The sequence below is a fragment of the Liolophura sinensis genome, chromosome 8 (genome assembly GCF_032854445.1).
Source record: "Liolophura sinensis isolate JHLJ2023 chromosome 8, CUHK_Ljap_v2, whole genome shotgun sequence".
NCBI lineage: Eukaryota > Metazoa > Mollusca > Polyplacophora > Chitonida > Chitonidae > Liolophura > Liolophura sinensis.
In genome coordinates, this window is record NC_088302.1 from 31,390,743 (window position 1) to 31,418,516 (window position 27,774).

Consider the following 27,774-nt stretch of genomic DNA (forward strand, 5'->3'; position numbering starts at 1 on the left):
ACCTCTGCCCTGAAATGTAGTGGAGCGTTTCTCTAGGTTGGCATGAATGTTGGCTGTTAAAACTGTAAATCCAGTATATATCTATATATGTTTAATTTCTGCAAAATACCAGAAAATAATGGTCAAATATTCACAAAAACAAATTAACCTTATTAAGGCATACAAAAACTTTTACTTAGACGTATGCAGAGTCAAGCACGGAATCAGAATCTAAACAAAATCATACAAATGTAATTTTTCTCACCATGTGTTGAACATCAACCTCTGATATTATTTCTGACGTTTATCATTTACCGATCATAAACTAATTTCACCATTTCCATCGAAGTATATGAATGATAAAGACCATAGATAAAAGCAATGTGAAACATCCCAAAGGGTACTCAAATGCCTTCCCTCTGTTTTACTGGCAGATGATTCTAGCTATTTAATACTTGACAAAATCCAGGCATTAATGAATGTTTCATCTTTCTGAATATACACAATTTAAGCAACAGTTTATGTGATTCAATGTCATTTTTATTAGGAGCGATGAGTTTGCGAGTTTGGGCTCGACCCGCTGATTGTTTGGGGATTGTGACTGCCTTCGGCACACTCGTAGATACAAAGCATGACTCGTATTCTGCTCACCGAACCGCTGGCTTACGTCACGCCAGATATATCAACTCATCTCGCACAGTGCAGCTGCTCTTTCGAGTCCATATAGAAGATATGTCAAGTGACCAGACTTTAAACATACGTCAATATGCAGGTTCGGCAGCCGTGAGGCATCACAGACTCCGTACAAGCTCTATTTGTGCTTCAATCCCGCATGGCTCATGAGAGAAATAGATCAGCAGTACTCATTATTAACTTCGAGTGTAATAGCTATAACTTCAAGTAAACGATTTTTTTCATGCAACAATTTCTGAGACATGCCAAAAAACTACAACTGAATTCTAATCACCCATCATCAATCTGACCATAACGGCTGTTTTATATCTTTCTGTACTATTGCTAAATTTATCCCTTTGCGTTAACATAAACTGCATTGCTGCACGAATTTACTTTGATCATTTACCCTTGCTACATTGTTCACGAGTTCATAGCATTTGGGAAACGAAAGAGCAGATAAGGGAGTTTACACAGCTGGGGTGCTAGATACAGTGTTCTCATGCTGAAACTATATTACCGATATTTGGCAATAGTTAAGACTGAGGCAAATTGCCGTAAATGCACTGTATACTGGAGCCGTCCGTTGTATAGCTTAGATAAAGTGTTTGATCGAACATTTCTCACAGTCTCCCTGGGCATGACGCGATAGACGAAGAGAACGGATGAGGTTTGTGTTCTTGTGACAGAAAACATGAATGAATGATCTTTGTTTGGACATTCTTCATCATGTGACCTATAACGGATATGGGCGCTTCTCGGACCATGACGAACATCCATTTCTAACCGTCTGTATCATGTAGATTAGGGAACGCTATCAGGAGATGATTCCAATACAACTCTTCTCCAAAACTGTTCGCGCGCACACGGTTTGAGAAAATTTATAGGTGATTTCTAACTGGCTACAAGACATCAAACGTCTGATTAATTTGTTGATCCCATGAAGCTAAGCACTTCCCATTTTCGCGACGAAAACGTGAAACAGTGGCGTTTCATTTTATGGCACTCCATCAAAGTTCTTCGTTCCGTATAGACATCAGTGCAGCTATCGACCATTAAGGGTTCCGCGACCAGCCTGTGCTATCCCCCACTGGAACATTCAATAGGCGAACTTCGAAGCTGCAAATCCTCTTTCACTGGACTCGGTAAAGTAGGCCGATGACATTGTTTCCAATCATACTTTTCAGTTCTTGGTACGAGAGAGAGAGGGAGAGAGAAGCAGTGTTGTTAAAGGGATCGATGCGCTAACGACTTACATTGCATGTCGGCAAGGTACCAGTGACAGCAGAGCGGAGCAGTGACTTATTCGACAACTACTCCGCTCATATCAACGTCGCACTCGGTCAAAGTTAAAGAGCTCGCCATATGGGATACATGAGAAGATTGCGAATGCTGAGAACTGTTAGAGTGACCGGGATCGTGGGATTGGAGGGAAACCATTGGTTCTACCCAAGGAAGGGTACCATCTGAGTATTGCGTTAGAGATTACCAGACTTCCGCATTCGAACTGTTGATTCATGTGGGTGATGTTTCTATGCGTTTAACGGTCATATGATTACCAAGGCGGAGGTACTGCGGATATTTCTCTTACCGTTGAAATGGAGTTAACCGTCAAAATGGTGCCACTGTGGTACATTATCAGCTGTCTAATAGGTTCCGCGTACGGAAAAAGTTCTCTTGGAAGGTAAGCTATTTTTGTTGTACAAACAGTTTGACGATATTGACATTTTATATTCTTTCGTTATTCTTAATCGGTAACATCTGGGAACATCGTTCCAAGTTTGAACGATAGGCATTATATAACGAATGATATAATCATGCATGTATGTGTTCATTGAACCCGGTCATCTAATAATATTGATAAACATATAGTACACCGTATAACGCTGAACTCAATCATTAAAATCCCGCTGAGTAGGCTTCAGTGTGAACCAATTAGGCCGCGCAAGTAAAATGCCTGTAATGGACGATTATTAGGGGTAAAAATCCTTCGCTGTAATGGCATGCAACAGATTATAAGTGTAAATGACTGTATCAGTAAAGCACTCACGCTTCTTACCAATAATCCAACAGATTTTCCTGCATTTATTCATTCCGCTATCTAAAACAGAAACGTCGCGCGGCCTCGATAATAATCTACTGCAGTCTTGTAAAAGCAATCCTAAACTGTTCTTGCAGCTAATTTTTTCATCAGCAGCAGCCATAGTGCTTCAATGAATTGCTTCGATGGGTATCAAAACCTAAGTGCATTGTTGTTAAAGCCATCGGAAAATTCTGGATCGACAGCCTGTACTTTATTCTCCGTTGTAGAATATTGCGGACAACTCACTAAACCTGGCTTATAAAATGGATTATGTAAGTGCAGGGGGATACACGAAAACAAACACGCGAAATGTTTCATCAGCAATGAGCAAACACGGGATTTTATCATTTAGTGATTATGACCTGACAGTCATGGGAGTTAAACTGCCTGGCACAACGGATGCAAAAAGCCAGTACGGCTGAATACTGCAGGGATTCCCGTAATATAAGGCATGACATGTGGCCTATAGCTCAGGCTACACTCTTGAGATGTTACCCATGAAACAAAGACTCAAGTCAGCCCAACTGCACTCCTGGGTTGTGACAAGTGAAACCTAGACAACGTCTGTAAGACAGCAACTGACAATAAAAGTGTGTATTGATCGATTCGGATTGTTACCGAATGGGGCATGGTCTACAGTTCATCCAAAAGCACTTTTGGATTTAAGCCGCAAGGAAGAAGCTTCGTTTAAACACTTGAGCTACCTCATAAATAACAGAATACATCATGGAGTTCATCTAAACTACGGGGATGTAACTTGTGAAACAATTCAGACAGTAAAACGTAACTGCAAAGATATAACTTGTGAAACATGACCTACGTCCATACAGTTCGACCTCACCATTGGTATGTGAGAGGTGAAGCGTGGACAACGTTAGTCTGCGTCATTACACTTCTGAAATGTGACTAGTAGAACATGCCGTATGTTCAGGGAACCCATTTACACTTCTGGGAAACCTGGACAGCATGCGCACAGTACATCTAACTCCCTGAGATGTTGCCGGTGAAGCCAGAGCAAAGGTTGGGCAATTCAGCTTTGCTATTGAGACATGGTCGTTGTAGCATGGCTTGCTGTTAGACAGTTCAGCTAGATCCTTTGATGCATGGGCTCTGTCCGGTAAGTCGAGTTATATTCCTAGAATATGACCTTGGAAACGTGGACAACGTTTTACAATGCCGATGGATTCTGACATTCGAAACAAAAGCAACGTTCTGCTACACTCATGGAATATGGCCTTCAAAACATCAGCAACCTTTTGCTACACTTTTTGGAATGTGATCTTCAAAGCGTGAGCAACCTTCAATCCAGTGTATCTACACTCCTGGACCTTGACTCATGAAGTATGAGCTACTTTCTGGCAGTGATCGTACCTGTGGAGCTTGTGTTTACATTTATGAACCGGATGTTTTAGGAGGAAAGGAAGCAAGCACCGTTTTGAGGGCATAACTTCATCTGGATTCCCGCTTTAGGCAACAAGTAATTGCAAATTTCCATAAAGAAAGGAAACTCGTATATATGTGTATATTTGTCCTTTGATTTCCTCCACAACTCTACCGCTGATCGACGTACACTTGTCGGGTATAGAGTTAAAGGCCCAGCAAAGTGTAGTGTCTAGTATTCCAAAAACTGCTTAGCCTACTACGAACAGGATGACCTTACAAACCTAATGCATGTTCTCACCTGTGGAAATAGTACTAAACGAAGTAGAGGCTTGCTAACTGATAGCGTATTGCAGATATAAAATATTTTCAGCAGGTACTGCGCTAGTTCAAGAGCATGGTATACAATATACCAGTCTTAAAGCGCTTATCGCGGCTTCCATGCATTCTAACACTTCTTTTCTTAAGCTTCTATTAACCCGCATGAGGACATTGGCCGGGTCAACTCTCAATCTACCGGGTTCGTGTGTCCATTGTACCAAGACCTTACATGCCTTTATCCTGTTAGTTACTACCAGAGATAGTCGGTGACAGTATCATGACGTTTCGGTTTTATCTTGGACGCTCCATTTCCGTTGGCTTTTTGTTAGAACGATCGGCCTGAGATCGCTTAACGTCCGCCTAGTCAACGCATCATCTAGGAAGATCTTGAGTGAGAAGAGCTAATGACGCAGATTCCACTATAACGTTCATATTACATGCGTTAAGTCTTTCGAAGGGAGCGCCCTGTTGGTGTACTGTTTGAGATCATCATGGAACCGCTCGTTTCCACACCCAGTCATATAACTGCAAAAAACTGCCTGGATTGATATAGGTGTGATATGCAAAGAATCCTTTCTATTTTGGGTTCAATGACGTTGCCAGTTTTGAGCACTGAACAACCCAGTCAGCCTGGGAATTGAATACTGAAGATTAGCTTAGGTTTGTACAAAGTAAGAGGATGACACCTGGTGCAGGTCTGTCTCTGCAGATACCATTACAAATAAAAACGCATGCGTAGGAAGTATCTGGCACATTTTAGTCATACATTATCGAGAAGATATCTAATAGTTGCGGAATTTCTTTTCCTCTCACTCGGGAAACGTGGTTCGCTCTTGGCTTGCAGAAACAAGGTTGTGTTTTTGCGATGATTGCTTGTCTTGAACGATGTCTGAGAATCCTTGACAGCGTCATATTCTCTGGTCTCTTGATATATAAGGCGAAGGAGGTATAGCGATCATGAAGCTTTCATTCCAGACGCCATTAATTCTCGCGAACGTAATCGTACACATCGGTGAAGAAAGCGATAATGGAGGCTTAACAGATATTACATATTATGTTGTACAGGAAACACCTGTGGGTTTTTGGACGTCTAAGTAATTAAGTGTCGGAGATCAAAGCTCCGCTGTGCGAGCTCACTTAAAGCCGGCTGCTTCGATCTATACGGAATTATTGCTAATAGTGGAACCATCTGGTGAGCGCCTAATATAAACAGCTTGAATAGCATGTGAATTGTATTAAATAATCGCTTAACTCATGAGTGCGGATATCATACTTTGGGTCTGTTCAAGACGTCGAATTGTTTCTTAGAAGAAGTGACTCCAACTCAGAGACATTTGGAGAGGACATGAGCGGGACATGTGACAATGTGCTTAATGTGCGTGTTTTTTGGGCGATATATACGGTTTTTTGAACGATATATACGTTTTTTTGGGGCGATATATACGGTTTACATATAAGGATTTTGTGAATGCACGACATGTCTGGTGCCTAATGGAATAGTTGGTCAGTTTCAGATGAACGTTTTGATTCATTTGCAACCAAAGAGGTTATCTGAGATATACATGTAGTTTTGATTAAGGATAACAGACAATTTACTATGTTAATAAAATTTACTCCCCTGGAGCCTTCCTTACACCCTTTTCCACATCATTAAAACTGTTGACTACTTCTCTTGACATGATTCCGTACTCAGTTCTTATTTTATATTCATTTTTAGTACTTTGGTAGTGTATGGTGAAAGTTGCATTGGAAATCAATGGTCTTGTCTTAGAATAAAACCCTCAGTGTGGTCAACTGACAAAGAGGGCATATTTCACCGGTTATACGTGTTACCATTTGCCAAGGATTACACCGTCGTCGGTTATACGTGTGACCATTTGCCAAGTATTACACCGTTGTCGGTTATACGTGTGATCATTTGCCAAGTATTACACTGTTGTCGGTTACACGTGTTACCATTTGCCAAGTATTACACTGTTGTCTGTTACACGTGTTACCATTTGCCAAGTATTACACCGTCGTCGGTTATACGTGTGACCATTTGCCAAGTATTACAACGTTGTCGGTTATACGTGTGATCATTTGCCAAGTATTTCACCGTTGTCGGTTATACGCGTGACCATTTGCCAAGCATTACACCGTTGTCGGTTATACGTGTGACCATTTGCCAAATATTACACCGTTGTCGGTTATACGTGTGACCATTTGCCAAGCATTACACTGTTGTCGGTTACACTTGTGACCATTTGCCAAGTATTACACCGTTGTTGGTTATACGTGTGACCTTTTGCAAAGTATTACACCGTTGTCGGTTATACGTGTGACCTTTTGCCAAGTATTACATTGTTGTCGGTTATACGTTTGACCATTTGCCAAGTATTATACCGTTGTCGGTTACACATGTGACCTTTTGCCAAGTATTACACTGTTGTTGGTTATACGTTTGACCATTTGTCAAGCATTACACCGCTGTCCCTTACACGTGTGACCATTTGCCAAGTATTACATTGTTGTCGGTTATACGTGTGATCATTTGCCAAGTATTACACCGTTGTCGGTTATACGTGTGACCTTTTGCCAAGTATTACATTGTTGTCGGTTATACGTTTGACCATTTGCCAAGTATTATACCGTTGTCGGTTACACATGTGACCTTTTGCCAAGTATTACACTGTTGTTGGTTATACGTTTGACCATTTGTCAAGCATTACACCGCTGTCCCTTACACGTGTGACCATTTGCCAAGTATTACATTGTTGTCGGTTATACGTGTGACCATTTGCCAAGTATTGCATAGTTGTAGGTTAGACGTGTGACCATTTGCCAAATATTACACCGTTGTCGGTTATACGTGTGACCATTTGTCAAGCATTACACTGTTGTCGGTTACACGTGTGACCATTTGCCAAGTATTACATTGTTGTCGGTTATACGTGTGACCATTTGCCAAGCATTACACCGCTGTCGGTTACACGTGTGATCATTTGCCAAGTATTACATTGTTGTCAGTTATACGTGTGACCATGTGCCAAATATTACACCGTTGTCGGTTATACGTGTGACCATTTGTCAAGCATTACACTGTTGTCGGTTATACGTGTGACCATTTGCCAAGTATTACACTGTTGTCGGTGCTCTGGTTTTACTCTCTCTGCTGCCTTCTTTTATATTGTAATTATTTGCCTGTGGTAATGTGATTTCCATTATGGTTGATAATTGGCATACGAATGTCTGTTTATGACGCCTTTAGATTCTTTGCTGATTACGAGTAAATTACTCAATTAATGATGGCGTAGATCTCTACTGACCGGGAAGCCAAGCTCTTTAGGGAGGAGTTCAAAACTAATGAGCGCCAGATGGTGAGAATCAGTCCTCACTTCAAATTGTCCGTATTTGACTTCTCATTACTTAGCGCGTAACCAGACGCTATCATGTATACCCGGTAGTTGACTGGTTACCCGACGTGCTGTTATCTCAGCACAGGTGTGACCGTGCAATCTTTCGTCACAGGTTGGTAATTACGGTTCAAAAGTTCAGCCACGTGTATAACCTGCACAATAGAATGCGAGCACAAATCACAGCCAGCACAAATCTGATGACTGGCGATATCGACATTAATACTCATTGGGCTCAGTTTCATATTATTGCCAGCTACATGTAAATGTGACCTGCATGTAACAGTTTGAGTAATGCTAGACCGGTGACGTCTAAGAAACTGCTATTAACATCCCTGCGTTTATTTTATCTAGCTTGCCGTTAACAATGGTGTTAGTTATGGGGCATTGCATACAAGCATTGCTACTATTTAAGTATTTACATGAGCAGCTACAGTAAAACCCTTACAGAGGTAAACTGACAAGACGCCAAATTTCACCGATCATGGGGCTAGGGTGTTTTGTAAGTTGCTATTAGATAAGCATTTACATGAAGGGTTAAAAAACACCTGCACTAACAAGAGGTCAGATATCCATCAGTTACTGTCCTCGCTGCCACACTGCTCTGATTTGTCTGACTATACCGTAGTCTTTATATCTAAAAAAGGTATCTTGACCAGTTTCTGCTGTTTTGTGTTGTTTATACATCCGACGAGTTTAACTTATACACAGCATACGTGGAAACCAACAATTAAAAACATATGTAAACACAACAGACAACGGTATTTTCTGGAAATTCAATGCAATATTTATTAGAATTATAGAGGATTACACTGCTATGCAAATTTCCTCTCCTGGACATTATACATGTTATATAATTTAGTTTCTATGTGTTTTTATACCTTTTAATTACCCCTGTATATTATGCATATATTCCGTCAACGGTCGCATTTTTTCAGACATTACGTCATCGTCGATCTTGCTTGGAAATCGGTGAACACCAGCCGAAGTGCTCCGAGCCCGCTGAACCCTGTCACCACAGTGTTGGTGACGTGCACTTCTTCGGGCCAGCTTAGCGCCCCTCCGCACCCCTACACCCGCACCCCAATCGGTCTGTTCCTCACACCTCCACTCCCATTCGGCCAGACCACTTGGGTGTGTCCCCACAGAGGTGTTTTCTTTTCACAGGTATCATCGGTGACGTCACCGTTGCAAGCTACTTAAGGCCGGGGTTGAAAAATTTGTTTGTAGTGTATATGTTATGACACATGATAATCTGCACATTGAAAAATAGAACCAAAGTTTCATGTATTCTTTAATTACCTAAGGCTCACAGAAATTAACATATTGACTAATTAGGCTCATATTTACTACAATTAATATCTACAATGAAGCTGACAGTTTGATTTTCCTCTAGGTTTGCGACAGATGTTAAGCATGCAGCAGGAAGGAATAGTGGCATTATGGTAAAGGTAATTGCCTATCAACCAGGAGGTCACATGTACGAAATGTTCGTTCATCACCATTCTCGATCACGGGATTTTCCGGATTCTCGTGTTTTCATTGCTCTTTGTGCTTTGTGGCAACTTAAGCAGTCCACGACGCTGTCTTACGCGGTCTTGTGTGAAGTTCACTATAGATCTTCCACCGAATATAGCGTGCTAGCGCAGCGTAATGACCCAGGGGTCTCTCACCAATACGGTCGCCCTGAGTTCAAGTCCAGCTCATGCTGGCTTCCTCTCCGGCTGTACGTGGGAAGGTCTGCCAGCAACCTGCGGATGGTCGTGGGTTTCCCTCCGGCTCTGCCCGGTTTCCACCCACCATAATGCTGACCGCCGTCGTATAAGTGAAATATCCTTGAGTACGGCGTAAAGCACCAATCAAATCAAATAAATAAACAATCAAGTAAATAAATCAAATAAAATCAAATAAATAAATCAAGTGTATACATCACACATATATCATTTTTATTGTCCGTTTAAGCCTTGTATTTTGAGATTTTTTCGTCCCCGTCTTCTGGGTCTTCATCACGTCATGAATTGCCTCGGTCTCAGTATGTGGTGTTTGCGCGCTCTTCCATGTAACAATATATTATACTACTTTCTGTTTTAGCTGTGACCAGCAGCTTTATAAGTCTGTCTATCGGTCGGTCGGTTGGTCGGTCTGCTGGTCTATCTGACTTCCTAGATTTCTTTCATAACACGGACTCTTCACTAAACGAGAGGCCTGAGTGCAGGGCGATTTGGACTTTTCTGTGGGGTGTTTCAGCCAGCGCATTTGGGTTTGTTTTAATAACCGCCGCCAGTGCGTCTCTAAATGTTTAACTAACACAACTCGGTCTTAGATTTACTTGAAGAAAGCCTGTCCCGTTTGTGAGTATCAGAACTAAACTGAAGTAGTCCCTCGATTATGTCTCCTGGTGCATCATTTCCGCGCATTAACCCTAACGACTTACTATTCGTTCAGGACACACACGTTTTGTTTTTATGAGAACTGAAAAACAGAGAGAAATCAGTTCACGAGATGACTCGTCTCTCCAAAGGTTCTGGGCGTGAAAGTACACACGATAACCTGGGAGGGTACAATAATTATCTCACTTCCAAGATAAGCCCCAGGGTAGGACATTAAGAGAGACGTGACTAGGCACTCTTTGTGTGGAGAAGCACATTGGGCTCTCAATTCTTACTCTATCATAAATCATGACTGTGGTGTGTATTAGCAACCATCAGCGCTCTGTGTAGCACGTCACTGATGAAAGTAATACACACTTATCTGCTGGTGAGGCTGATTTCTGCTGTATTGTGAGCATTTGTCCGATTATGTTTACACCATGGTATACAGACGTGTCTATATCAGACCAATGCCAAGGGTATACGCTGAACTATACTTAGCTTGGATTTCTAACCCAGAGCCAAATCGGTGCCAATGTCTTAGATTGTTTGTCAAAGCACTTCACGGCCACAGCTGAGCCGGCCCTCACTTTGGCACTGTGTCAAAGTTTGCAAATATGGCGTCAACGACTTATCAAAACGAGAATAATAAATGGATTTTTAGGTCATTTTGTCTCGGGTAGAATATAAGGCACTGGGCTGTCTGGTAACTCGAAAACCAGAAAGCAATGAAATGGTCTGGAACCGACAATAATCTATCAATTTATGAATAAGTCTATGCAAAAACGGATAAGGTGGTAAGTCTATAAAGTGAAAAAGGAAGTCGCCATTAAACCGGAATGGGACAAAATACTAAAACCGTTAGATTCCGTGATTCACATGTGGATTGCACATGGACATCTTCTAATATTACTGATAGTATGCTGTCTTTGATGTTCTCTTCACAGTCGATGTGTCAAAACGGCGGTTTACCGGAAACGTTTGTTCGGGCAATTTCCCAGGGGCTATTCTCGCTAACACGAACTCTAACAAGTTCCGTAGACGTCCCTGTTTTCATTATTTGCATTGAAAAGTGGCTGTTTCTGACAAAGCTTACGTAAGAGCTTTCCTGTCTGAGCGGGTCGCATAGGCCAATCTGTCTGGCATGTCTCGTTCGTGTAGCTAGAAAGTATAAGAAAATGGCAACGGCGGGGAGGATTATTGATGGGTTTCTCTCAGTTTTACCGGGCTCTTACCACAAGTATCGTCACAGCCTTAACTGACTGTATATTCTGTCAAGAATTAATGTCTGTTTCCACCTACCGGAACCAATAGCACAGTTTGTAGAGTGTCCGCTTCGGGAGAGGTAGATACAAGGTCAATCTTGTGTCGAGTCACACCTAAGACCTTAAAAGGTGTGACTTCCTCTTTTAAGGTCTTAAGTGTGACTTCCTCTTTAAATGTCTTAGGTGTGACTCGACCTAGGATTGACCTGTCCCGAAGCGGACACTCTGCAAACTGTGCTATTGGGGCCGGTAGGTGGAAACAGACATTAATTCTTAACAGAATATGCAGTATATAACGCTTGGCGTTCAGCATAAAGGGTATACTGCATCGGTATAAGTGCTTCGGCATGGCAGCTTACTTGCCTTCCTAAGGCGTCTCAGTGAAGCAGCACTGGATAAAAGAGTGGTGGAAATCCGTCCTGCAACAAGGAGGCACATTACATGCACTCTAAGGAATCCTTCGTCGTCATAAGACTGAAAAATTGTTAAGTACGACATCCGACCCCAAGCACTCACTCACTCACTCTGTTTCCACCACGGGGAAGCTTCTGGCGTTTGAAATGTCAGTTGTGCATATGATACTTTTGTCTTCCCAAGAGCAAATTTCGTTCTCCTATATTCCAATTCTATAATAGCCACTGTTCATCGTATAATTGCGTTAAGAAATGTCAGTTCTAAGAGAAACTCAACATATACCAATTAACTTTGTGGCGCTGTCTGCTGTTATGTTATGTTATTACAAATTTTACTGGGCGAAATTTATGTCTTAATGCAATAACGCCTTAAAGTGATCAAGTCTTTGATTTTTCCGCATCATTTCTCATTGTGTAAAATGTTGTTAAAAGTAAATAACTGAAAGTATGTCTTAAATAGTAGAGCGCTAAACAAGTCCAGACAAAGATCGCGGTATTTAAAATCTATGAAATGCACTTTAGGCTGACTCTATTGATTTCTTCTTACAGAGTTGAGATGTACAATCTGTTATTTGCGGAGAAATATTACGACAAGAGTATACCGCCCAACATAGAGAGTCGTAAGTATGCTTCTTGTGAAAGTTGAGAACGGGGTGAATGGCGAATGAAAATGACACAGAACTGAACGCATACAAACACCTCCATCGGTTTCGCCTATACACACAGGTGACAACAAATATTAAGACGAAAAACCATTGTGGTCGTTCTATACCTCAATGTGCAGTCCCTTCAAAGTGCTGAACAATACCATGTTTTTTTTACTGTAGTACTTTAAAGTAATCAGTTATGAACTGTTTCTATTGATTTTAAAGTTCTTTCTATAGACAGAACAAGTTTTCATACACTGTTTACTGTGTGCCGTCTATAACTCGGTGTGATTTGCACTGAATTGTTGACAGCTTGCCCATTAGTGTTAAATACCATCATCCTCGATTTACTTGAAGATTTGCTTCAATGTTCTATGACTTTTAACTATAAGTATCCAGTGCGATAAATATCCCTTGACACTAACTTTATTTACTTTAGTCTTACACTTAATTTATTTATATATTTATTTACATTTTTTATGTATTTATTTCATTGGTGTTTTATGACGATCATACTAGAGGATATTTCACTTTCCCATGTTGGCCAATATGGTGGAGAAAAACCGGGCACAGTCCGGTAGAACGATATGACTGATAAATGTTCATGTACACAGCCACTATTCTCTCGGGTTGATGAAAACTAAACTTAAAAAACCAACAAGGAACTAAACAATAAATTATGGATATACATTTTACATAGCTTTGTACTATAGCAGCTCATTTATCATTCATCTTGAATGTATATGTACTTTTGTTGACCTATTTTTGATAAATTTTGATAAATGGGTTCATTGCACTGAGTATGGTGCCAGTCTGTACATTATCCTCTGACATGACTTTAACATTTTACATCAATATGATCGTTAAAATGAAAATTAAGCTACTAAAATCGTTTTTTTTTGTAGTGTCCGTCTATTTCAGGGAGCACGTCTGGTATATCCGTTGCTATTGTACTTGTTATATGCACAGAAGCAAAGCGAAAGACAAAATCTGATTGGCTGTATAAAATTCCACTCAAGGTCACTATCATGACTTGTATCATGACGCACTGAAGTTGCTAGCATTTTACCTGAACTTGTCGTAGAATAGAATGTTCAAGGAAGCAATCCATTCATATAATAATTGTACTTATTAAGTGGTGTAAAAACAATCAACACTTTAAATGTTGTACTGTGTACACACGCTGTCTATATAGAAGTAAAACAGACTGGACCCTCCATTGTCTTGATTACTGATAATACGGATACTGTTTTATAAGACTTTGTTGCTCTGTCAGATCAAGATTTGCTTTTTCTTTCTTACAAAATATGACACGTTCATATTCCTGAAAGAAAACAATTTTTATGATGAATTTAAATATTACATTTACCATATTGGAAATTGTGACATTCTGGATTTATATCTTGTGTTAGTATTTTTTTTTAGCATCTAGAACATAAAACATCTCTTCTTGGATTTCCACGGATGTTTCGCTTGGTGCAGAAAACTCATCTATCGTTCTTTTCGAAATTATGGGTATCGCAATAAAACTATCACTTTGCAAACATGGAATAATTTTTCCCTGGGACATTTTCCCTCTGAACAATCCGAACAATTTGCGTGCAATAAAGAATTAGCCAATTTCGCAATAGTATTGCAAATAGCAATGAACAAACCGTGTTTGTTCAGGTGAACGAGTTTCTTTTTCAAATAATGGAAATGTGCTACATGTGGTAATGTGAAAAATTGAAAGCCACATGTGTGGGCTACAGCATGATTTACAAGAATTATCTGAAACTAGGATCAGTTATGATGGAAAAATCAAACCATATTGTAAAGCTTATCGCTCGGTACTGAAGTCAATCTGGGCCTGTAGTTAGGCGTCACTGACTGTGTCGTTGATGACAGAGCCGATAACGATGGTATTTAATTTTTTTATTGACGTTTCAGGTAAGCCAACAGAGGTTCAGGTAGACCTCTATGTGCACAGCTTTGATGCCATTCGGGAATCGTCTATGGTGAGTCTGGTCTCTCTGCATAAGGAAAGCTTTTAGTCCTTGTACAGACAATATGGCGCACTCCATTGTAAGTGAAAGCTTTTAACAATGATTCTAGACACGAAAATCAAAGTTTCATTGTCCCTGGTGTTTGTCTGTCCATTGAAATAATGATTACTCTGCTAATACGTCTAATTTTTCGTCCACGGTGTAATCAAATTGCAGTTTAGCTCTGTGTATCTGTGAACACACATTAGGCACGAGTTATTCAAGGTTTTGCTTCCTGTTTCAGGACTTCACTGTAAATATGCTGCTCTTCCTTGAATGGACAGATACCCGATTAAAGTGGAAGTTCAATCTTAACTCCACGTACCTGGAACTGGACGTGGCAGCGATTGGTAGAGCCTGGCTTCCGGACGTTTTCTTCCCCAATGAAAAAGAGGCTTATGTGCATGAAATTACCTCACCCAATAAAATGTTGCGTATATACGAAAATGGAAATATATTCTATGCCACAAGGTAAGTGATGTGTTTCCAGCTACCAGCACTAGTATCTGGACATTCGTATTAGTACGGAGGAAAAACAGTTCATCCAAGTCCAATAAAAATACAAAGGAACCTGAACAGAAGATCTGTTAGGGTCTGATTAAAAAAAACCTGTCGCAGACAAATTTGATACTAACTGCCACGACCGTGTATCCTTTTTACTTGTCTTGCAGTGGTCAAAAACAGTTCACATACTCTATGACTTTTTTGTGGAACGGAGTTCAGACTTTATAATATGCGTGAGGTTATTGCTGGAAACGTTTTCAGTTCGGCTGTTAGCTTACGACTAACCTTGATAGGTGTCTACACCAAGAGGTGTGGAACCATTTATAAACTGGAGTCGGGAGGAGGGAGTGCTAACTATCAGATTAGAGGGTCCAGGGCAAGCGTATGATGAAAGTTTGCTCTCTGCGATGCTGACTCACCCTTCCCCAGACAACCTTGTTTGCTCAAAGAAAAATCTACATTTACCTTCTATATACCCTTTGTTAAATAAAAAGTTAAATAAAAGTAGCCGTTTACATTTTGTCCTTTTGGACAAAAATTGGAGTTGGTCTGGCTCCACAATCCTAATTCGCATGGGCTGTTTGTTCCAGATTTCCGCTCTATTGGTTGACCAGGTTCTTGTGCTGATACTTCATTTATATACAAGAAAGTCTGACTTGGAACTTGTAAAGAAATCAATATCAGAAGACTACTGACATCTAAAATAGATATAGATATCACTGAATGGCAGTTGTTTGTTTTCTTGGCGTTGCCGTCTGCATATCAATTAGACCACTCTGGTTTGGATGACAATGAGACTATTGGTACATCATGTATCTTATCTGATGGACACATTCCCTTTTACGTAAACGGTACCTTAATCGTGCCAGCGGCGCCTCGTTCTAAAATTTCAACTCTTCCACATTTACCGGTCTAAATCAACAACAATGACACGATAAAGCGTCATTATTTCTTAATCAACGAAATAAATAAATCTTGTAGTCGAGGGAACCCGTTTGCAAGGACACCGGGAAGCTTCTAACAGAAAAATTTTAGGCAAGCGGAAAATCTCTTCATTACGTTGGCCCTGGTCCAAGTGTGAAACATTCATGGGGTCCATTCAACAAAGCGTACATGTGAAGGATGTGTACACTGAAGGTCATGGCGTTGTTATACCTAGAGCAAGGTCTGATGATAGTTACGTGAATGTAACATTGCATGGGCTTGATGAAACTAGTAACTAGCACCACGGCCATGGTAATTATGCGATGGCAATATTACGATATTACATTCGATTAAGAGGAAACTTGGCTGCCGTAGAGGCAGCCAACATGAGCTGTAGTTGAACTCAAAACGATCGCTGAACGAATAGACGTTACCACAGTAATAACGTCGACCGGAAAGGTACCCTTCTGTGAATGTGAGATTAAAACCCGTTTATATATGATTTGTGTAGAGACCTTTATTAAAGGTGATGACAATGCAGCATTCGCTTCTATTTAAGTATTTATATGAACAGTTACAATAAAACTCGAATTGAAGTAAATTAACAAGAAGGCGGGTTTCAACGGTAGGAAGGGATTATTTACCAGCTATAACACTGTCTTCGCTGGTGTGGTTTTATTCTCCAGCTTGTAGTCTTTCTCAACGACATTTAAGTTAAACTAAGTTTGTTAAAGATCTCTACAAACTGTGGATACCATTGGTAATTGTAGTGAATGTTTTATTGACAGGGTATCACTCACGTTAGGCTGTCCAATGAACTTAAAAAAGTATCCCTTGGACGCCCAGTCTTGTCCTATACAAGTTCAAAGCTGTAAGTATTTATCGTGTAAGAAGACCTCACTTCCATTAAACTGGGTTTAGGTAGAGAGTTTTAACATACAAGGTTTATGTCGTAGCCTGATATGATGTAACGTTAGTTATGGATTGAAGAGTGCATTTGTGATGGTTCTGCTGTGCCTTCAGAATGTTTTAACACAAGGATTTATTCATTTGATTATTTGAACATAAAATCGCAACGCACAAGAAAGGATTTCTAGCTAGATTTCTAGATTTGGAAGCCTATTCAACTTGCATGCATGCTGTAGTAGCTGGATGGCCATTGTCTTAAATGGAGATTGTTTTGAGTCTCATGTATATGTACATAAAATTGTAAAATATGTGAACAGTTCATGAGTGAGCTCACTACGAATAATGTTTATGTCGATGAAGTACAGAACATCAAAACTTGTTTGTTTCAGTTGGCTACTCAGAGTCTAAGGTGACCCTTGTGTGGAGTAACACAACAGGGAGTAATTCACTTTATAACGACAAGATGAAACTTCCCCAGTTTGAAGTAAAGCGAGGGGTAAGGGACTACTGCAACAAAAAATTTCATCCCAGATCAGGTATGAGGTGTTTATTAGCATTTTGTTTATTAACCGCTAAATATCTGACGATTAGAATGACCTGACTAAATAAATGACTCAACGATGTAATCGTATGGAGCAATAACACGGTTGGAGCAATAATATAGAATGTGCTGCTTAGTATGCGTGATACATCAATGATAAACTGTTCGTCTTATTACTCGGTGTCTGTCAGCGTGTCTTTTTTATTACTCTGAGTGATTCGCTTAACGTCACACATCAGTCATAAGGAAAAGGCATCGCAATAAAACATCGACAGCTGCAATGAAAAAACACAATAAATACAAGGAATTGCATGTTTTATTGCTTATTATTGTGGCGTATAAATGGTTTCCTGTAAACCTCGAGCTATAAAACAAAGTTCCAGCTGAAAAATGTAGGCCAACTGTCAAGAAATGTCCAACTTATGGGAACTGGGGAGCAGATATTTAAGATAAATACGTGATGTTTTAAAACCGACAAAATCCGACAAACACCTCGGGAATTTTCGACTGAAACTCGATTGTTATAAGCTGACTAAAATTAGTTAACCTCATAGAATTGTAAATATGACGTGATGCAGGTAAACATTTATTGATTAGATTGGTTTTTAAGGACGTACTCAAGAATAAATTATCACCGTTAACCATTGATCTCCTTAGGTACCAGACAAATCGATGGATCAGATTTATGGGAAAAAACGGGTGGAAACCACAGCCCTTTTTGAAAATATTCTTTGACAAAATAAGTTTATGCTTGACAAAATAAAATACTGGATTTTAATCGCATTTGTATTTTATGTCTAGAATGTTGATATTGTACTTATCCTGACTGATCCCAGACCTATCTCTGGTACTGTATCAGTTGATCGCATGTGGATGTATGGCACAGTTATACTGGAAGGAACCTTTACTGGAGTATACTAGGAACAGATCAGAATGTTAGCGATGGTTTCACCTATATTCGCTTCCAGTTCAGCTCTACGTGGCCCTACAGATACCTTCTTAAGTCGTACCTTCAATTCAGAGGGCTAATTCCAGTCCTCAACCCGTTACTGTTTCAGATGACCATACCTGTCCATGGAAGCACTCTTGATACTGAAGCAGAACTTTGGCTAATAATCTTTTTTTTTAGTTTGAGAACCGGTCGTATTGTTACAAATAAATTCATCTATATTCATCTATAGTTGGATTCCACACGGTTCTACAGACAGAGATAGTTTTTTGATCGTATCTTCAATACGGAATGTCATTCCAGCCTTGTGTCTAACACTGTACATGTGCATGTATGGAAGGCCGGTTTATATTGGAGGAGGTTCTTAAATTTTGTCTTCAGTGCTGGATGTTAATTCCAGATCTCTGTTCGCAACTTTTTCAGATGACCACACTTGTCTGGAAGCGCGCTTTATCCTGGAGCGGAATCTCGGCTATTACCTGGTGCAGATTTACGTCCCCAGCGTTCTGATCGTCATGCTGTCCTGGGTGTCATTCTGGCTTAATGTGGACTCTGTACCAGCCCGAATTTCCCTGGGTGTACTCACCGTGCTCACTATGACCACACAGACTTCGGCCGCAGGAGCCACGTTGCCTAGAGTCTCCTACACAAAAGCTATAGACATCTGGATGTCCACATGCTTGATATTCGTCTTCTCTGCGCTGATAGAGTTTGCCGTGGCCAATGTTCTGGCGCGTGCTTACCATAGACCCAGTCCGTTCAGCCCAGAGGCTCCGTCAAACGAGACTGCTGGGTACAGTCGAGGATTCACGAGAGATCAGCGACACGAGATGAGGGTAAGTTTTGGGGATCAATTTGTGGTTGTTGTCATCTGAATGAACAGCAACCGAAGAAAGATAGGATTATATGATCCAGTCTATTCAAAACTAGTTTAAAACTTACCTCAAGATTACAAAACAATTCACTTGGTAACAGACTAAAGTTGCTACTTCTCATGAAGAGTTTATCAGTAATAACAAAGTCTGTGTTGCGAAATTGATACCACGGTTAAATTTGCTACTATTTATGCATTGACCTCAGTATCTAGAATAAAACCCTCACTGAGGTAAATTGACAAGAGGCCGGGTTTCACTGGTTATGTGTGGCCATTTGCCAGTTATCACACTGTTGTGACTGCTCTGGTTTTACTCTCTGTGCTGTACTTCTATCACACTGTCGTGGCTACTCTGGTTTTGCTCGCTATGCTGTACACCTATCACACTGTCGTGGCTGCTCTGGTTTTACTCTCTTGGTTGTATGTCTATCACACTGATGTGGCTGCTCTGGTTTTACTCACTATGCTGTACGTCTATCACACTGTCGTGGCTACTCTGGTTTTACTCACTATGCTGTACGCCTATCACACTGTCGTGGTTTCTCTGGTTTTACTCTCTTGGTTGTACATCTATCACACTGTCGTGGCTGCTCTGGTTTTACTCACTATGCTGTACGCCTATCACACTGTTGTGACTGCTCTGGTTTTACTCACTATGCTGTACGTCTATCACACTGTCGTGGTTTCTCTGGTTTTACTCTCTTGGCTGTACGTCTATCACACTGTCGTGGCTGCTCTGGTTTTACTCACTATGCTGTGCGCCTATCACACTGTTGTGACTGCTCTGGTTTTACTCACTATGCTGTACGTCTATCACACTGTCGTGGTTACTCTGGTTTTACTCTCTTGGTTGTACGTCTATCACACTGTCGTGGCTGCTCTGGTTTTACTCTCTACGTCTTCAATTATATTATTATACCTCTTCGCCTTACTTTAAATACATATTTGTCAATAATCCTTGAATGCTTTATAAATTTTGCCCCACCCCTGCTCCAAAAAACAAAAAAAAAAAACAAAAAAAAACCCCCAAAAAACACACACACACACACACATGAAAAACACATGCACAAATTAAAAACTTTAATCGCAGGATAACGAAGTATTGGAGCTGATGAATCACAGTTTTACTCTCATAGTATTACTCTATGTTGAGACACTAGGATTTCCTTATTCCTTGCAAACGCAGGATTCACGTCGAACAGAATTACGTAATTGGAGGGAACATATACACGCTCAGTACCCGGGTTGATCCTGCGCGCTTTCAAAACAACAAGACAGTGGTATTCAACCGATTTTTTCCATTCAGAAAGTCTTTGAGGTTTCTGATGGCAGACAGGAAGTGTTCGTGACCCGTGATAAACAAGAGGTGTTCCCCTCGCCTCAGCTGCATTAGCCGCTGCCCATACCAGTGTTGCATTAACGCCGTCCAATACGGCCTCTGTACTTTCATTCATTATACATGGACACATTAGCACGATCTTCAGATCATTTGATTTATTGGTCTCCTCCTTTCTGTTGTCTTTCATTAAGAAGGGGATAGCCACCTGACCTGGCTTCTATGACTATTTTTACGTACAATGATATATAATTAGACATTAGTGAAGTTTCTATTTGAGGTGATTTATTGACTTCCTACAAAGCCAGGTGACACAGATGGGACTCCATACCTCCAAATAGCAGAGGTTAATGACGGCGAAGGTTTTGGTGCATGGTATTCCCCGCACGTTGAAAAGAACCTCACCTGACGGTCCCATCGATCCACAGCGCTGTCCCAAGCATGGATTTATCTTCATAAATTTACTGATTTATTTGATTGGTGACTGGTACTCAAGAATATTTGATTTTGATACACAATGGCGGCCAGCATTTCGATCTGGAGAAACCGGCGGAATCTCACGACCACCCGCAGGTTTCTGGTAAGCCTCATCAGGTACGACTGGAGAGGAAGCCAACGTCACCTGGGCTTGAACTCACATCGATCGCAGTGGCAATAGGTTTCTGAGTCATTGTGCACGCTAACCATAAGGCGACAGAGGTCCATGCCTTCATAGAAGAAGAACCGCAAAAGAAGACTCAACCTTATCCCATGCGATAGCCTGCCGGATTGCAGCTCCCCAAGGTTCCCTGCGGCTGTAAGTCAGAAAGTCTGTCAGATATACCTGAACAGGTGCGGTGGTTTCTCCCTGACTTATTCAATTTCCTCTACCCACAAATATGACGACCGTCAAATACTGACGCAACAATATAATGTGAAATATTCTTGAATACGTCTTAAAATATCATTAAAACTAACAAATAAAGAATGTCTAGGAATAAAGAAAGCACCTCGTTGCTTTTTTTCTCCGCGAACTAGATATCATTAACTCTTTATAGCTGATGAATCCAATAACTAGCTTGTTGGGCATAATCTGGGCATAATCTGGGCATCATAAATATTCACATTATGACTATGCGAAATGAGCATATTAAAGGTATAAGTAGTTGTTTAAAAATAACTACACAAATATAATAGCTGCAAAGTTATATATTAATTTCTGTCCATTTTGATAAAACAAAGCAGTTTTCATTATGTTAATTTTGTTTTCCATTTGTAGTTTTTAATGTCTGGCGATAAGAAAATAATAGCAAATATTTTTATGACGAAAAGTATTATTTTTTTATACAACGTATTATTTCATCTCATAATGGTGGCATATATTACGGCCATAAAAGAACTATAGAGATTTTTTATTTGACTACGAATGTCTTTGGAACTTTTTCTGAGCCATTGTAGAAATCATTGAATATTAACATTATTCGATGTGCTCAAGTAAATCTCATTTTTATTTGCATTGATGGCTTTCCCGGTCCTTAACCACGGTCATTACGATTGGACTTGCCACTGTTCGGTTTTTCTAGAAACATTTATAAGAAGTTTTATTGCAGTCGACCCCATGATTACAATCAAAGCTTGGAACAATCGTCTGGATTGGTATCACTCGGCTCTGTATCAAATGATGATGGCCATTGAAATTGACTATTCTGAGCCGTAGATAAGAGCCTTCTCGTTTTTCACCAGGTACCAGCTCAAACCGGTCACGCAATTACTCCATTTTTCATTCTCTCTGACGAGGAATCTATCGCTCACATTTTACGTCTAGGCTGAAATGTTTCCAGTCAATTACATTTAATAAGCCGGGAAATTGAGGTCAAATCTATCCCTTATGAGTGGCGAGAAGGAAAAAAAAGTGAAAAGAAGACAAGTTCGGCATTTGTCATAACTGGTATTGATCTGTAATATGTACTTTTGCAAACGATGCTTGTTTGTTTTGCAGCCAATCGTGAACCAAGATGGCATGACGAAGCTCAGTTTCACCCACAAGTGGTTCCAAGGTTTTGGTGTGAACGGACAGAGATACGCCCGCAATCTGGACCTCTTATCGCGGATTTTCTTCCCATTGGTCTTCGGGGTATTCAACCTATTGTACTGGGTGTCCTATATCCATGTTATAACCTAGTCCACTATAAGCACCAAGGCATAAGTATACGCAAGAGGAATCAGTTTTCCAAAGCGACAAACTGGCAAAGAACGCACGTTTTTCAGGTCAGTGATTCGCCTGTAAGCAATGCGCCAAAATCAACAAGATTAACCACACACAACGCTAACATGTACTGCTGCTTATTGGTGTTACGATATGTAAGGCAGGGGTAAAACATTCGAAGAATACCTTACCGAAAAAGAAGGCGTGATTTTGTTAAATCCCCTTGTCCTCAACACACGTCCCGAAAGCATCTTAAACGAAACTGCCAATTGATCCCTGTGGAAACGAAACATCGATTGTATCATTGGTTATATATACCTTTCACGAGCAAATCTGTGTATGCCATACCTTTCCGACTAACTTCTGATAAGGTTGTGAGACACGGATATATGTGACGTTAAACGGATATGTTTGGCATTACACGGAAAAAAATGTGTGACGTCACACAAATATGTGTGGCATTACACAGAAATGTGTGGCGTTACACGAATATGTGTGGCATTACATGGAAATGTGTGGTGTTACACGAATATGTGTGGCATTACACCAGCGTGGGATAAATCGCTGTGTGTCGTCCTACATAAACTGTAATACAATGCGGAGAAACAGTAAAACTATGGGCACACTGTGAAACAAAAGCCGCGGACCCCTTCATGTCAGATTTGCAATGTTAAGCCAGAGATGCTTGAACGTTAACAATAAATACATTGACACCGTTCCAACAAATGCTTTCTGCAAGTGGTGTTTATCAAAAGCACATAAATATTTCCAATGGATATGTGGGTTTATAAGAGTGAAAGGTTATGCTAGAATTCACCGGATTGCAAAACGTACCCTACTTTATCATGTTGATGTTGAAATCCTCTAAATGTCAGCGAAAGAAATGCATAACGAAAACAGGAGTATTAGGACTAGCCCGGCTGGGAATCGCAGTAAGGTGCATATAATACTGCGGTGCATTCATCCTATATTACATTGCTGGTTTGTGGGTACAGTTATTTGACGTTATAAAGGAGACAAAGGCGAAAACTGCCCAGCACATCAAAACTGTGAGTGGAATAAGAAAGAATCAGACTCTTCATGTTGAGTTGTTATTCTAGCGAGACGGTTGCATTGGATGGATGAGGACGCTTCATCTGGAGGACCAAGAAATCACCGATGTGTTTGAACTGTGTGTGACATGATGTGTATGGGGAATCCCCCAATCTTCTTCAGCTATACAGGTAATGGATAGGTATGTATGTCATATAGCAGCTTAAAGACATTGCTTTGAACACGGATGTGATCAAGAAACGAACGTATTGCCCAAACAGTAGTATTGTTTCACCACTTTCCAAACGCCAGGATGATGTTTCGGTTACACATGCTTCGCACAGTCTGTGGAACTTGTGGAAAGAGTTCCCAGAGTGACAGCTATATTCTAACTCCATGTTTTACGGAGGATTGTTATGTTTATGTTACGCATGTAGAGAAACTCCGTGGTTTGGTGGTTCCTGGAAGGATAGCGCATGTTCTGCGGCCGATGAACACACGGTGATTGCTGACGGCTATGACTGACACTGTCAATCATCCATTCGGGTGGTGACCACGATTTGCTAAGAAATGTCTCCGGCAAATGTCAGCGGTGCAATACATATATTAACAGGGTTTTATGTTCACTTACTTGAAAAGACCCAACTATGACCTTAATGAAAATGTATTAAATTTTGTATGAGTGTTAATATTGTACACGTAAAGTAAAGTATAAATGTCTGTTTACTTTGTGCTTATCGACGGACTTCCCTCCTTATCAAAGTAACTACCTGTTAGACGTAAGTGATGAACGAAGAGTTCGTATAAATCTGCTCGTTTAAGGCTGTGCGTTAGAATCCCCTACAGCAAATTTATCTCAAATGTTCCCCCATGCCCCCTCCAAAACGAAACCGATTATGTTTCATTAAAGCAAAGTTTTTCTATATGCAGATCACTTACTTATGCATACCATTGTACTATTGAAAGGAGATGTTGTACTTCTGTAGTGGCTGTATTTTGTGTCGCCATGTTGAGTTTACCAAGTGCCTTTAGGTGGCTCTGGTCCCAGGAGATAACGTGTACTCCTTGCGTAAAACAGTTCCTGTATTTTCCTGATATATACAAGACATATAAATGAACGATTTGTCGTAAATGATGTATATATATATTAAATGTATGACGTATGGATACTGACCAAATGGATCAATACCCAGACGTTTTAACCGTCATAGTAAATGTTATATCACGTTATCCAGTAATACAGCGGAGACCTTGTTGCTTTTCCGGATTAAATGCGAGAGCGTGTGATTGACCAGTTTTCCATAACGTACGTGTGCTCCCTAAATTATGTAAGTTCTTAATTAAAGCTCTGCAACCATTATATCCTCGCCTGCATTCAATTGAATTCTATATTTCATCTCAAACCTGACAGGGAACAGAATTGTGACTCTCATAGCTGCATCCTGCTGACTAAGAGACTCAACCCCACATGGAACACACCTGTACTTTTCTGTACTCGTTGACTCCCTTCGTAGTCTGCCTTTTTTAGCCATCCAAGTGTAATCACACAGAGAACAGACTCGTACTTTCCTGTATTCTAATTCCCATATTGGTCTGCCTCATTCATTCGTCTGTAAGTGAATCCAACCTCACAAGTTAACAACTATATGCTGCAGATTTAAAAAAACACAACAACAACAGGAAAATGTTATGCAAGGTTGATTAGAAACCAAATTTGGCAAAACTGTTTTTCTAAGCACAAACGGTTGAACAATCCCTTTTACTAGTGAAATCATGTTAAATCGTACACAGGCATTCAAAGTTCTAAGATAAGTGACCCTGAAGTAAAGCCGAAGTGTAGTTGTATAAAAATGTTACATTTTCAAATATGTTGACAAAATGACAAAGTTTATCAAATGGAGAAATACGTGCATAAATGTGTGACGTGTGTCAGATGTAATATGGAAATTTTAAGACCGATCTATCTTGTCGCCAAAGGTAAAGGTAAAGACAATAAGCTGTATAATGTGACTTGTCAGGAATGTTTTGATCAACATTATTTCACTGACCACCTGTCTCGTCGTGTTTTGGAGGCACAAATGGCACCCCTTTCCACCAGGAACTTATTATGTTCACAAACACTATAGTATGTGCAATTAGAAATAGTTGCCTGATGCTTCTGACAGTTTGCATGCTACAGTAGAGCAATATTGCCTTTAATGATTAAAAAGCTCGAATTTGAAACTCCCTTATTATTGACAGTTTGGGGTTTGTTCATATACAACTTTCTTTGGAAGGTTACGGTGTTATTTCTGAATGTTTCCTCTACTTGAAACGCTGACAAGTGTCATCTGACTGAATGATATTGTGTTTAATACGGCACAATAAATCAATCAAATAAATGTGTTATTTATAAAATAAATATATGCAAAACATCCATGCGACATAGGAGAATGGTAAAAGTGTTGCTAGACGATATAAAGGTTATCGCGGGTCCGTGGGATTAGACACATGTTTGTGCTACGTGGTTTGCCACTCCCATCTGCATGGAGTAGGGTACTACCTGGTCCAGATAAAAATTCACCATCCACTCTATAAAAACAAACCTGTTAAACTGAGACATGGCTATGAGTTTTTTTGGAGTAATGACGAAATAGTTTATGTTTGTGTTGCAAACAATTACGCTACGTATTCCATCTGGTTCTGTTATTTCAACAGAACATATTATTGTCTTGTCCATAATATAACATAATGTTACATTAACATATAATGTACTCTACAATCACTAAAAAACACAATATTATGTTAGATTCAACAGATTAGCTTTAGAGTGTAGTAGTGGGAATATTACACTTTTTAAAATAACAACATATGACCTATTTGAACAGCTTACATTGTTAGACCATGTTACACTAATATGTATACAGTCTATCGCTGTTATATTTGTCATTTATCTTACTATATAGTAAGAATAAAGTTGTGAAGATGTATGGTATAATATATGGTATGAAAGCGTGAACAACAGACCAAGCTGTATGGTTAGTAGCTACAGATATAGCTATTGTCCTTTGTACCAGTGTTAAAACCCAGTGACGCCATGAAGCTTTATGTCCCTCATTTATATTAATAAAATATTCAAGGTTAAACCCTGAATAGTCATGTTTTATAAGCATTCCCAATCAGGCAATTTTTTCTGAGGAAACATTAAACCGTTTGCAAGAACAAGACTCTTAAAGTGACTGTATTATACGGCCCGGGAAACGCTATGTGTACACGATGATTAGCGCGGGGAACACTACATACGTGCCCGATTACCTCCCACAATAATGCTGGCCGCCCTCGTATAAGTGAAATTTACTTCAGTACGGCGTAAAACACCAAATAAATGAATAAATAAACTTGGTTCAATCGGCAAACAGACAAAGCAGATACCGTAGTGGTTTTGAGGACACACCAGTGGACATACCGCGGATCATACGTGGAACAAAAAAGCACACGGCCGCAACATTTGGACGTTTCAACGACAGCCCACTAGCCAGCTCAGCTCTTGTTTTTTGTATCTATTTTTCAAAAATTTCGAATGTGCTCGAAAGTATGTGAACTTTCTTCAAATATCGCGAAGACTCACATAAACTGGAAAACTCACATAAAAAGCACGACATTTGCTAAATTATGTGTGAGTACCAGCTGATACAAATGCTGTTTATCCGGCCTAAACACCTAATGTGTCATGCGCACTCCGGTAGAAGCAGTAAAAAGGAACAATTGAAGAGAAGAAATACGTCACTGACAGCGTCAACGGTATAGGCTCTATTTGTGCCAGTTGTTGGCAAATCACTGTCATATATTCAGACCACATACCCCTATGTCTAATGTGTCATTCAAGCAGTGCACAACTACTTAATTACCGGTATTCTAGAATTTGATTTTTTATTTTCTGTATTTAACTTGTTTATGACTTCCTAAAGAGCCCACCAATGATTTATGTCCTTC

At 40.1% G+C, this 27,774-nt stretch overlaps 1 protein-coding gene across 1 annotated transcript; it reads left to right on the forward strand.

Annotated features, from left to right (window-relative positions):
- The first annotated feature begins 2,166 nt into the window (after window positions 1–2,166).
- LOC135472411 (glycine receptor subunit alphaZ1-like) lies at window positions 2,167–26,876 on the forward strand. The gene is made up of 8 exons (XM_064751906.1): window positions 2,167–2,335; window positions 12,427–12,497; window positions 14,454–14,521; window positions 14,793–15,019; window positions 16,765–16,847; window positions 17,275–17,421; window positions 18,799–19,211; window positions 22,564–26,876. The coding sequence occupies exons 1-8, from the start codon at window positions 2,250–2,252 to the stop codon at window positions 22,744–22,746; spliced, it is 1,278 nt and encodes a 425-aa protein (XP_064607976.1). The 5' UTR covers window positions 2,167–2,249; the 3' UTR covers window positions 22,747–26,876.
- The last annotated feature ends 898 nt before the right edge of the window (window positions 26,877–27,774 follow it).